This window comes from Cebus imitator, unplaced genomic scaffold, assembly GCF_001604975.1.
Source record: "Cebus imitator isolate Cc_AM_T3 unplaced genomic scaffold, Cebus_imitator-1.0 Scaffold102, whole genome shotgun sequence".
In the NCBI taxonomy this organism is placed as follows: Eukaryota; Metazoa; Chordata; class Mammalia; order Primates; family Cebidae; genus Cebus; species Cebus imitator.
In genome coordinates this window covers 2,100,788-2,113,045 of record NW_016107417.1, presented here as the reverse complement: position 1 = coordinate 2,113,045, position 12,258 = coordinate 2,100,788, and the positions used below count along the sequence as shown (strand labels likewise).

At 56.8% G+C, this 12,258-nt stretch overlaps 1 protein-coding gene across 4 annotated transcripts; it reads right to left on the bottom strand.

Moving 5' to 3' along the window:
- Window positions 1-2,649: 2,649 nt before the first annotated feature.
- Window positions 2,650-11,942, bottom strand: SLC29A2 (solute carrier family 29 member 2). 4 transcript variants are annotated; one of them, XM_017537068.2, is made up of 12 exons: window positions 11,696-11,942; window positions 11,365-11,446; window positions 9,818-9,981; window positions 9,490-9,629; window positions 8,955-9,089; window positions 8,185-8,282; window positions 7,881-7,965; window positions 6,865-7,001; window positions 6,557-6,662; window positions 6,367-6,452; window positions 4,665-4,864; window positions 2,650-3,678 (listed from the first exon to the last, which is right to left on the bottom strand). In XM_017537068.2, the coding sequence occupies exons 1-12, from the start codon at window positions 11,722-11,724 to the stop codon at window positions 3,567-3,569; spliced, it is 1,374 nt and encodes a 457-aa protein (XP_017392557.1). In that variant the 5' UTR covers window positions 11,725-11,942; the 3' UTR covers window positions 2,650-3,566. The 4 variants fall into 4 exon arrangements, with proteins under 4 accessions (XP_017392557.1, XP_017392560.1, XP_017392561.1 ...); XM_017537071.2 differs by lacking the exon at window positions 8,955-9,089 and having other exon boundaries at window positions 11,696-11,923; XM_017537072.2 differs by lacking the exons at window positions 6,557-6,662; window positions 6,865-7,001 and having other exon boundaries at window positions 11,696-11,922.
- Window positions 11,943-12,258: the final 316 nt, after the last annotated feature.

Genomic DNA, 12,258 nt, shown 5'->3' with positions numbered 1-12,258 from the left:
TTTTTATTTTTTGAGATGGGGTCTTGCTCCGTCACCAAGGCTAGAGTGCGGTGGCATGATCTGAGCTTACTGCAGCCTCCATCTCTGGGGTTCCAGTGATTCTCCTGCCTCAGCCTCCAGGGTAGCGGAGATTACAGGTGCTCGCCACCACACCTGGCTAATTTTTGTATCTTTTTTTAGTAGAGACGGAGTTTCACCATTTTGGCCAGTCTGGCCTTAAATTCCTGACCTCAAGTGATCCGCCTGCCTTAGCTTCTCAAAGTGCTGGGGTTACAGGTGTGAGCCACCGTGCCTAGCCTCATGTAGTAGAATTCTAACTACCTGCTTCCTCTTCCATGAAACAGTCAGCAACTTGAGGGTAAGGATGTGTCTGTTCACTGAGCCCAGCCCAGTACCCTGTGCAGTGCAAGTATTTGCTGATGGAAACTGGCTGCTTCTGAGGGAATCTGGGCCTGTTGGCAGAGCTGTGACAGGATGGGGAGGCAGAAGCTGGGGACTAGGTATCAGGCAAGGGCAGGCAAGTGTAGTCAAGCAGCCCAAGAATTTGTTTCCAGCATCAAAGCCCCTACACCCTGAGCTGATAAGAAAGTCTCGCTGGGTCTACTGGGAAGGAGGATGGGAAGATGGAATCCCAGGTTGTGACATCATAAGGACACCCAAGGGGCGAGTATCCTCTTTTTGGGCCCTATCCTCCACTACCCAGCCTGACCCTGGTCTTGCTGTGGGTGACAGGTGGCCCCAGTGAGTTACCTGGGACTGTCTGGCCTGTGAGGTGGGCAGGTGGGTATCTGCCTTCCTGGTCCCAGGTGGATCTGGCAGGTCTAGGGAACTTTTTTTTTGTGAGACAGAGTTTCGTTTCCTGTTGCTCAGGCCGGAGTGCAATGGTGTGATCTTGGCTCACCACAAACTCTGCCTCCCGGATTCAAGGGATTCTTCTACCTCAGCCTCCCAAGTAGCTGGGATTACAGGCATGCGCCCCCACACCCCGCTAATTTTGTATATTTAGTAGAGATGGGGTTTCTCCATGTTGGTCAGGCTGGTCTCAAACTCCTGACCTCAGGTGATCCACCTACCTTGGCCTCTCAATGTTCTAGGATTATGGGCATGAGCCACTACACCCAGCCTCTAGGGAACTTTTAGGTACAACGGACAACACCTGTACTCTCCTCTGAAGGTGGAGAAAGAGAAGGGGATCCAGCAAGTGTTGGGGTCCTGCCTCAACAATTCCAGTCAAAGAGCACAGCTAGGCCTCCTGGTCTTGCAAGAGACTCCTAGGACTCCAATAGCCATTTCCCTAATATCATCAGAGCTGGTACTCTAGCTCCAGCCTCACTCCAGGACTCCAGCTCGGGCAGGTTCCAGCTGCCCCTGCTCATAAAGAAAAGGGTCTGGATTTGAACCCAGGACTCTGGGTCAGCATGCATGCACTTAACCACAAGGTTAGCTGGCCTCCATAGAGGCAGTCTCCCTCTTGTCTCCTGTATCCGTCCTCCTCTCTAAGCCACTGTCTATGCCCCGTCGCCTCCCCGCTGGACTGTGGGGATCAACTCCTCTGTGGCTTCTCTGTTTCTGCCCCTCCTCCACCTCAGACTAGCAAGCTCATATTCATCCCCCAGGACCCAGCTGGGGAAATACCTCCTCTGGAATGCCTGCCCTGACTTCTCAGGTGGAATCAGCAGTTCCCTCAGCATGCTTCTGCAGGACCCTCATAAGCCATTATCACAAGTTACATTTGGTTTCCCATGGCCTTGGGAGTGGGGACTGTGCCTTTTTTGTTTCAGGGTCTCCAGACCAGGCAGGGCCTACTCTGGGGCAGCTATCTGTGAACAGTGCTGAAAGGAATGAATCCTTACTTGGGGTCTGCCCTGTGGCTTATTTCAGCAACCAAGGTCATATCTTGCCTATCTTCCTCTTTGATGCCAAAAGAGCCCCTGGCTTCTGAGCAGGTACCCTGTGCTGAGCACCTGATATCTAATAGGTGCTCAGTGAATGTTCACAAAGGCAGGTGGGCAGAAAACCCTTGCTTTTCTCTGTTATGGGCAGGGTAGCCCCGTGTGTGGTGAAGCAGGCCTTTCCACCCTCTGACTTTAGAATTGGTGGGGTCGCCAAAGCCCTGCCCAGGCCGACTGCCTCACTAAGGCTAGATTTCTGAGGAGGAACAAAGTAGCCTGGGCTACTTTGCTGGGCAGGTACCTCCCTCGCCCAGTTCTCCTCTCCCCTGCAGTTAAGACCTTGCCCGGCAGGGGGAGCCAGCGAGGCCCGTGAGCAGCTAGGGTTGGGCTGGCCAGAAGCAAGACGAGTCCTCCCTCCCTCGAAGGCTGTCCCTCCCCAAAGAGCGAACCCACTTTCCACTGGGGAGGCAGAGGATGCCGGTGAGATCCCAGGGGCTCATGGCAGTGAGGGGGAGAGCAACAGTTGTCCATCCAACCAAGTGTTCTGCCCAGGAGCTCCAGGTTCCTTGCAGGTCAACACCCCCCAGCTATCATGTGATCCAGAGGACCCAGCACAGAGATATCCACCAATCCCTGCCTTCCTGGGGCCTCAGTCATCCCACCTGTCAATGGGGTACAGTCTTTCTGAACCCACCCAAGTCATTGAGGCCAATAGAGCCAATAGCACTACAGAAATAAAAACTTGGTGAACACATCATACAAATAAATGGGGTTGTTATTAGACCCAGGAGCAGGGTCCACAGAAGGAGAACAGCAAAAAGGGGAGTAAGAGCCCAGGGCTCCTGCCCCGAACCCCTTGAGGAAAAGAAAAACAGGTGTTGGGCAGGAAGAACAGCACCTACAGGGAGGAGGGAGATGGGGCTGAGTCCCCAGCTCTACCATGGACCAGTCCCTTCCCCCAGGACTCAGTTTCCTCCCCTGTATAATGGGGGAAGCACAATCCTTGTCCAGCTCCTTCCAAGGGCCTCAATTAGGCTTCAGTGAGAGAGTGGGTATGGAAGAGCTTTGCAAACTGTAAAGTGCAGTGCACACATGCAGGCTAGCTGTGATTTTGGGGCCCAGGCTCACCTGGGCTCTGGAGAGTGGGGACAGTAAGTGTTGGCAATGAAAACACTGCTTGAGGCTGAGCCTAGCACTTTGAGCACCCTCAGGTCCTCAACACCTGTTCCTCCTCCCACATCCCCGCAAAGTCCCTGGCACCTTTTACCCTGGGTTCCTGAAGCCTGGGAGGATGAGGAGCTCCTGCCCTGGACTGGCCCCACCTCCCACTCTGAACCCTCAGGTCGTCTCTGCTCCTGGTGATGATGAACATAGGCAGAGCTGGTGGTGGGGAGCAGCTGTGCCCTGCTCCCACTTGTCCCTGGTTATTACCCTTTCCACGAGGTCTTGTGCAAGTCACCTCCATTCCTGGGTGAGGGTTAGAAGGACCCAGGGTGAATTCTTCCCCACAGCACTCCAAGGGATGGCGAGCAGCTCCTGGCCCCTGCTGGCAGCCCCAGGCCCAGGGTCCCCCGCCCAGCAGAAGACTGAGCCGAGCTTGCCATTCGCCCTGGGCTGGATCTCATCTCCGGAAGATGTCGACAAGAGGCTGCCAAAGAGCCTGGAGAGACTGCTTCAGAGCAGCGCCTTGAAGAGGAAGGAGAGGGAGGCTCCACAGGAAAGTCCCAGGGCCAGGAAGAAGGTCATGAGGGCGCCAGCCACCTCCCGCTCATGTGGCAGCACCTGCCTGGAACACCGGGAACAGGAGCTCTTAGAAAACACTGGGCCCAAACCTGAACCCAGCTCCACCACCCTCTGCCCATTGTCTGGGCCTCTGACACAGCCCTTGTGTCACCATAACTAGCCCCATCTTTGTGGGCCTCAGTTTCCTGGTATGTAAATGAAGCTGCTGGACAAGGACATCTCTCAGGGCCTGTGAGTCCAACATGATGGGATTCCAGATTCCACAGCCTGCCCTTTCCACAGTGCCCCCACCCTGTCAGTTTCATTCTCTCTGGATTCTCCACTGCATTGCCCCTTGAGGAAATAGCCCATGAACCTTGTTTTTGGTCAAACCTTAGCTCTCAGCCAGGTGCGGAGGTTCACGCCTGTAATCTCAGCAATTTGGGAGGCCAAGGCAGGCGGATCATGAGGTCAGGAGATCAAGACCATCCTGGCCAACACCGTGAGACTCCGTCTCTAGTAAAAATACAAAAATTAGCCAGGTGTGGCAGTGCATGCCTGTAGTCCCAGCTACTCAGGAGGCTGAGGCAGAATTGCTTGAGCCTGGGAGGCAGAGGTTGCAGTGAGCGGAGATCGCTCCCACTGCACTCCAGCCTGGGCCACAGAACAAGACTCTGTCTCAAAAAAAAAAAACCAACAACCACATAATACCTTAGTTCTCCTCAAACTGAGAATTTTAGAGCCTGATGGACCCTGAGGGATAACAGTTCAGCCCATTATTTTACAGATGGGGAAACTGAGGCCCATCAAGGAGACCCCAGAACTGGTGCCTGGGCTACTTTGCTGGGCAGGTACCTCCCTCACCCAATTCTCCTCTCCCCTGCAGTTAAGACCTTGCCCGGCAGGGGGAGCCAGTGAGGCCCGTGAACAGCTAGGGTTGGGCTGGCCAGAAGCAGGACGAGTCCTCCCCTCCCTCGCAGGCTGTCCCTCCCCAAAGAGCGAACCCACTTCCCCACTCTCAGCCCCCACAATACGCCATTTCCCCCAGACCTGGGCGCCAGGCACATGGTGAGGGACACCAGGTAGCCATTAGAAATGGCAAAGAGCAGCATGAAGGTGATGAAGTAGGCATCCTGTGGGAAGAGGATGGGCAGCCGGGACCGCTGGGGCACGTGGCACAGCATGAAGAGGGGCACGAACAAGAAGCGCAGGCAGACCAGCAGGGGCAGCAGCCGGCTGTCCTCGTCTGGCTGTGGCAGAGGCTGGGGTCAGTGTGGTCCCTGGAGCCAGGTCTCTGCTCCAGGCAATCTCAGAACACCCATAGGGTACCTTGTTTTCAAGTTGGAGTCTCACTCTGTCACTCAGGCTAAAGTGCAGTGGCCCTGATCTCAGCTCACTGCAACCTCCACTTCCCCGGTTCAAGCAATCCTCTTGCATCAGCCTCCTGAGTAGCTGGGACTATAGGTGCCTGCCACCACCATGCCCAGATAATTTTTGTATTTTTAGTAGAGATGGGGTTTCACCATGTTAGCCAGGCTAGTCTTGAACTCCTAACCTCAAGTGATCCACCCACCTCAGCCTCCTAAAGTTCTGGGATTATAGGCATGAGCCACCGCACCCAGCCCCCCTTATTTTTTTCATTAAAAATGTGTGTGTATGGGTGTGTATGTACAGACAAGGTCTCACTGTGTTGCCTAGGCTAGTTTTGAACTCCTGAGCTCAAGCGATCCTCTTGCCTTGGCCTCCCAAAGTGTTAGGATTTTGTTTTGTTGTTGTTGTTGTTGTTTTTTGAGATGGAGTCTTGCTCTGTTACCCAGGCTGGAGTGCAGCGGCTCAATCTTGGCTCACTGCGGCCCCCACCTTCTGGGTTCAAGCAATTCTTCTGCCTCAGCCTCCCAAGTAGCCAGGATTACAGGCGTGTGCCACTATGCCTGGGTGATTTTTATATTTTTAGTAGAGACAGGGTTTCACCATGTGGGCCAGGCTGGTCTCGAACTCCTGACCTTGTGATCTACCTGCCTCGGCCTCCCAAAGTGCTGGGATTATAGGCGTGAGCCACCACACCTGGCCCACCCATAGGATAGACCCATCCGTCACCCTCTGACCTCTTCTGACCTGCCCTGTGAGCCAGTGAGAGCAGACTCAGCGTTGGGGCCTGGGCTGAGGCCGCCCAGCAATCAGGGACTGGCCAGGGGCTCACCTCTGCTTCTCCCAGGCTCTAGCTTCTGCTCTCCACAACACCTACACTTTACACACTTAGTTCCTCAGCGCTCCCCTGGGGGTTCCACAGACCCCTCTGGGAGCAGATGGGGTTTCTGAGTGGGATTGGAAGCAGTAGATCAGCTCCTGTCCTGACTTGGATCAGAGCAGTTCCTCTTTCATCTGCTTTATTTATTGTCTTTTTGGAAGATTTCATTTAAAGATACAGCACCATGGCTAAAACCAACCCCAAAACTAAGACTCTTGCCCAGTCCCTCACCTGGTGCAGGAAGCTCCAAGTAACATTCTCGAGCAGTGAAGGCTGGATGCTGGGGACACAGAGGTCAGCTGGACATGACTTTTGCTTTCAAGGAGCTCACAGTGCAAGCCCTGGCCTGCACACCTTCAGGGCCCAGGGGCTCCCTGGCGCTTGGCCAGTGGTTCTATTGCCAGGCCACTTGGACTACCAGAAAATCCCCTCCATGCTCTTTCAAGCCCTCAGATCCCAAACTGCTTCCTGAAACATCGGATCACCCAGCCCCGGTGTGCTTACCCATAGGAAGTAAGACGTCAGGCTCCGTCCCAGGCAGTCCATGATGTTGAAGAGGAGGAAGCAGCAGATGGGGTTGAAGAACTGACCTGGGAGGGAGAAGGCTGCAGCTCACAGTGGTCCCCAACTCCCCTCACCCCTCCTCTCCCCTTTGTGCCCCCTGCCCTGCCGTATTCTGCATCCCGACACTCACTCCACTTCCCGGGACTGGTGGAGCTGGTCACCATGGCTGTGATGGCGGGGAAGACAGACAGGGTGACTGTGAAGACCAACACAAGGCACAGCGCCGTCAGCCAGATCTGGGAGCCAGAGGCAGGGGTGTGAGCAAGCAGGGCAGTCCCAGGGCCCCACCCTCTGGCCAAAGCCCCATCTGGGAGCAGGGCACTTGGGGCCTGGCCCAGCTGTGTCCCTGACCCACTATGACCCTATGACCTTGGGGGAGACAATGTGAGACCCATTCTTCCCCAGGGATGGTGGTTGGGGGCTATATCCAAGCCAAACCTTCTGGAAGACAATGAAAACTGAAGGTTTTCCTGGCTCCTGGGCCTCATCTGGCTCCGGTTCCGGCTCCTTCTCCAGGTCAAGATCCAGGGTCAGAGCAACCCTCTGGGGACTATTGGGAATCCCATTCTTCTCATCTGGGGCAAGAGGGGAGGGTAAAGGGTCATCCTGTGACCCAGGTTTCTCAACTTCTAGGTCTATCAGAGAGATTCCCAGCAGTTAAAACAAGTGATCCTCGGCCAGGCACAGTGGCTCACACCTGTAATCCCAACACTTTGGTAGGCCGAGGCGGGCAGATTGCTTGAGCTCAGGAGTTCGAGACCAGCCTGGGCAACATGGTGAATGCCCATCTCTACAAAAATACAGAAATTAGCCGGGCATGGTGACCTGCACCTATAGTCCGAGCTACTTGGGAGGCTGAGACAGGAGGATCACTTGAGCCCAGGAAATTGAGGCTGTAGTGAGCTATGAATGCACCACTGTACTGCAGCCCAAGTGACAGACTGAGATCCTGCCTCAAAACCAAAACAAAATAAAACAAAAAACCAGTGATCTTGCTCCAGCCCAGGCTGCAGGCGAAGGGAATTCACGATGGAAAGGCATAGCTACCAGGAAGCGCATGTGTGGGTCAGGCATGAGCAAAGCACCTTAGATGGATTATCTCACGACCACTGCTTTACAAATAACACTTGGAGGTTCAGTGGGGTGTGGTGGCTAAGTGGTTTGTCTCAGACCACACAGCTGAGATGTTGTGAAGCCATGATTCAAATTCAGAGGTCTTTGGATCCAAAATTTGCAGGTATGGAAGCTCTATTGCCACCTCATTTTATAGAGGTGGAAACAGGCCTGAAGAACAGCAGGGATGACTTTAACCTTACCAACTGCCCATCATGATCTTCCTGTTTGCACAAGGCTACTAGGGGTGGGCTCTGGCTGCAGAGGGAAGCACTTCCCAGGGGAGGTGGCTCTAGCTTCCCCTGCATCTCCCACTTCCCCAGGAGGGTCACAGGGCTTACCAGAATGGAGGAGCTCAGCTTTGGTCTCCAGCTCCTGAGCCTGGGCCTGGGATGGTTTCTTGGCTAGGTAGTAGCGGGCAAACTTCTGCAGAGGACAGGAAAGTGTTGGGCCTGCCTGGCTTGGCTGAGGTGTCTGGATCCCTCCCCACACCATTGGCCTAGAGGCTGGGGTCCCTCAGTGTCTCCTCTGGCGGTCAGGGCTGAGGCCAGCTCTCCGCCTCCCCTGGCCTTTCTCAGGGCCTCAGACTCAGGACTCTGTCGGAGATGCTTTGAGGTGGGGCCTCGAGCCCAACAGCAGGCTCACCAGGTGAGGCAGGCTCAGGTAACACACAATGGACATGAGGATGCCCACACAGGGCGTGATGAAGTACCCCAAGGCGGAGGTCTGGGCGTCCACGCCACCTGCAGAGAAACGTCAGCTACAGAAGAGAGGCACCTGGTCCCGCCAGCTCCCACAGGGCTTCCAACTCCTGTCCCATCTCCCATTGTGCACTTTTCAGACCTACTCCCAGCCTCTTCCACTCCTCCCTTCACTGACAGACTTGGGAATCTTGTACAGGGCCCCGGAGCAGCCCCACACTTCTCTCGCTTTCCTCTATGCGTCATTTTTGTTGAGCACATACTATGTGCCAGGAGCCTTCTCTTATTGTGTGCTCACTGCAATCTAAGCAGGGAGCTATAACAATCACATAGGTGGGGAAACTAGCAGAGAGGTGACAAGCCTTGTCTGATGCCCCCAGTTGATGAGCACTGAAGCTGATTCAAACCCAAGTCTACCTGAATCCCAAACCCATCCCCTCATCCTTCAACTTCAACCTGCTGTCACATGCCAGTGTTGGCCCCAGGAATCCTGCCCCTGGCCCTGGGTTAACCCGGTCCTCACTTGGTTATTACTCTTCCTCCACGTCCAGGGCCCATGGGCCCCACTCCCTAGCTCCAGACCCAATCCCCATTTCCATATCACCCCCTCACCTCCGTCTTCACCCAGAACCCAGGTTCTTGCTCTCACATGCCCTCTCTGCTCCCCAAACCTCAGAGGCCACCCCAGCCCTCCAGCCACTCAGTTGCACTCACTGGCCATGGACAGGAGCATGGCAAGGGCAGCAAAGATCCCAGCCAGGCCCTGGCCGCTGAGGAAGAGGGTGCTGTAGGTGGAAGGCATGGTGCCCAGCTGCCCGAAGAGGCTGCCCTGCAGGACTGCACTGAAGGCTGCGGAGGGACAGGGATGGGGGCTGCTGCTCAACTGGGCAGGCCTCAGCGGCTCCCTGGAGGAGGTGTCCGCTGGATGCACAGGGGACTCTGGATAAGGTTGGGCAGGTGTGAGCTTCCCTAGGGACTCTGGCCACTTGGGGCAACACCTGCCATTCAGTCCTCTTCTGAGGTGCAACCATTGGTCTGTGGAGCTGTCGACCAGGAGGCCTGCTCCTAGGGCACTGTGAGGCCTGGACAAGTGACTCTTCCCCTCCCTCTGGGCCTCAGTTTCTTCACCAGGGATATAAGCGACTATGAGGCTGTCTTCCCTTCTCAGATATGCTGGGCCCTTTCAGGGATGAGGAGGCCAGGCTGAAGCCCTGCATGGGCTGGCTGGGGAGGGGGCAGAGATGCTCACAGTTGATGAAGCAGACGGAGGCCATGGTGATGGAGAAGAAGGGTCCGGGGCTCATGTCCACCTTGACCAATGCTGCCGTCAGGGCAAAGAGCAGCAGTATGGCCAGCAGGCTGCCCAGAATGCGCACCGTCTCTGGGATGCTGCTCAGAGGGGGCAGAGTGGATCAGCATGGCCCAGGCCAGAGGAGGTTGGGGAAAGAGGTTCAGCAATGGAGCTGGGCAGTAGGGCTGGCGGGGGATAGAGGTGGGAGTCGGGGGTGGGGAGGCCTTCCTGGGCCCAAATGAAGCTGCCTTGGCAGGGGGCACAGGAGCCAGGACAGGCCTCTCACCACTGGTACAGGAAGGAGTTGAGAAGAGTGAAGAGCAGCAGGGGCAGCTGGGACAGCAGCGTCACCCAGTTGTTGAAGTTGAAGGCATCCTCAGATCCCGTGTGGTTGGTGCTCAGGGTCCTGGCTGTGCTGTTGCTGTGTCCTGCCAGTCTTGCCTGGAAGTACTTCCAGGTGGAGAGGTGATGGAGGGTCAGCACCTCTCAGCGTTCCCCCCGCTGCCTTTCCCCTCACTTGTGATGGCTTCCTAATGTCTGCTGGGGCTTGTCTGCCAAGTTCCTGTTCTGTCCCCAGCACCCGGCACACAGTCAGAGCTCCCTTCATGAATGTGTGCTGAGTTGAATGGCTGAAGTCTGGGACAGACCCCAAGCATTAGGAGACCCCAGCACGAGCCTCAATCCAGCCTTGGACGGCCACTCCTCATCAGTGCCCTGGTTCCAGCCCCCACCTCTACTCCTGCAGCAGCTGCTAAATTCATTCATTCCATGGGTATTTACTGAGCACCTACCGTCAGCCGGGCTCTGGCCTAGGTGCTGACCAACTGCATTCTCTCTAGAGCACATAGCCTGCCATTCCTCTGCTTAACCTCAACACCCTGCTCCATGCCTCCCTATTGCCTGCAGGGCAAAGCCCCAAATGGAACAGCCCTTCAGAATCAGATCCCAGTCTCCCTTTGTGCCTCATCTTCTGCTCCAACCTGCTAAGCTCCAGGCAGTCCTGGCTCTGGATCTCTCTCTAAACAGGCTGGCTCTCTCTTGCCTGTCTGCCTTGGCATGGCTGTCACCTCTGCCTCAAATGCCCTCCAGGCCACACCCCTCCTTATGCACTCTGCCTGCCCTACTCCCAATTTACAAATCTCTTCCACAAAGCAGAAGGAACTTTCTCCCTCCCCTGGGGACCCGCTGCAAGCCTGGGATGGCAGCATCATGTTACGTTATTAATAGCTCTTTGGCCCCCTCTTGCTCTCAAGACCAGGGGCTGATTCATCTCCGGGTTTCCAGGGCCCAGCACAGAGCCAGGTACCCAAGAGGCATTTGTAAAGTTGTTGCAGTGAATACAGATGAATAACCCGGTCCCAAAGACAATGCAAATCCCACCTTCCTGCCTTTCCTGAAGAGCCTCCCTGCTGTTTCCTCCTGTGTCCCCAGTGCCTGCTCCACAGTAGGTGCACAAGTTTGTTGAATGAATGAATGAATGTTATTCATGGTATTTCAAAGAAAATCAAAGGTTCAATAACCGACTTTTGGGGTGACTGACTCAGGAATAACAACACATAGAGAAGGTAAGTGGGCAGCACCTTGGCTCGTGCCAGACCCCGTGGGCTGGTGGCCTTGCTTCTCTGCGATGCGGGCATTCCTGAATTTCTGCTTTCCTAGCCATGGGGGAAGCATTCCCCTCTCTGAAGCTCTGAGCTTCAGCCCACAGATGAGCACAACGAGGGGTCACAGGCGCGCGGTGGAGAAGCCCCGGGTAAGCCTTATCCCAAAGGGCGGGCGGGAGAGAGGGGTGCTGGCTGTGGCCACGGGCTGCCACTCCGCCGCGAGTCTCACCGGGATGGCGGTAATGAAGAAGTTCCAGGGAAGAAGGGTGCCCAGACCCAGGATAAAGAAGCTGATCCCGACCAGGTGGTAGCTGTGGGGATCGGTTGGGAAGGTCACCCCGAGGACGCACCCGCCTCCGCGGGCCCTCCCGCCTCCCAGGCTGCCCCCTCCGGAGCGTACTACAACCCCCATCACCCCGGCTCCGGCGGCCAAGGCAGTCGGCTGATGGGAATTGTAGTTCGAGCCGGTCTTCTCTGAGCCTCGGAGCGCTTCCAGGGATGGGGTCTGCAACGCCCCTGGCCACTCGGGTTCCAGTCCGTACCCACCTGGGCCCACTCACCTGTCCCGCGGTGCGTCTCCTCTTGCCATGGCCGCCGGTGCAGGTGCGCCTGGGTGAAAGGGGCGGGGAAGCCGCACCTGCACCTGCGCAGGGGCCGAGGGCCGCAGGACCCGGGGGGCGGGTCTCCGCGAATCTGGGTGCGGGGCGGCGGGAGCGGCGCAGGTAGCCCCGGGCGGATTTCGGTGAGTCTGGCGCGCCGCAGGCTAGGACCTGGGCTCCGCCCCCGGGGCGGGGACAGAGGGTCGCGCCACCCCCTCTCCATCCCCCACCCGCCGCAGAGACTCAGGACTCCGGCTCGGGCCCCGCCCCACCTCCCAGCCTCCGATGCTGCTCGCTCCCGGCACAGCCCCTCCCCGCAGCCCCTGTCCACTCCGCGGGCTCGGGTCCCGGATCCCTGCTGCGGAGGGGAAGGCGGGGGGAGGGGCGGGGGGTAACCTCACTCCCACCCCCTGCCGAGAGCTCTTTGGGGGCAGCCCTGGCGCGGGACTCTTCCCGCTTCGCCAGCTCCGAGATGATGCCAGAGCCGCTCCTGCGACCCCTAACGTGGGAGCCCACCCGGGCGC

Bases quoted from the DNA above. Each gene is read 5' to 3' on its own strand.
- SLC29A2 (XM_017537068.2), bottom strand. From the start codon at position 11,724: ATGGCAAGAGGAGACGCACCGCGGGACAG. The intron at 9,982-11,364 runs GTGAGACTCGCG...TCCACCTGGAAG, and splicing joins TCTTCATTACCGCCATCCCG to TACTTCCAGGCAAGACTGGC. The intron at 6,453-6,556 runs GTGAGTGTCGGG...TCTCCCTCCCAG, and splicing joins CACCAGTCCCGGGAAGTGGA to GTCAGTTCTTCAACCCCATC.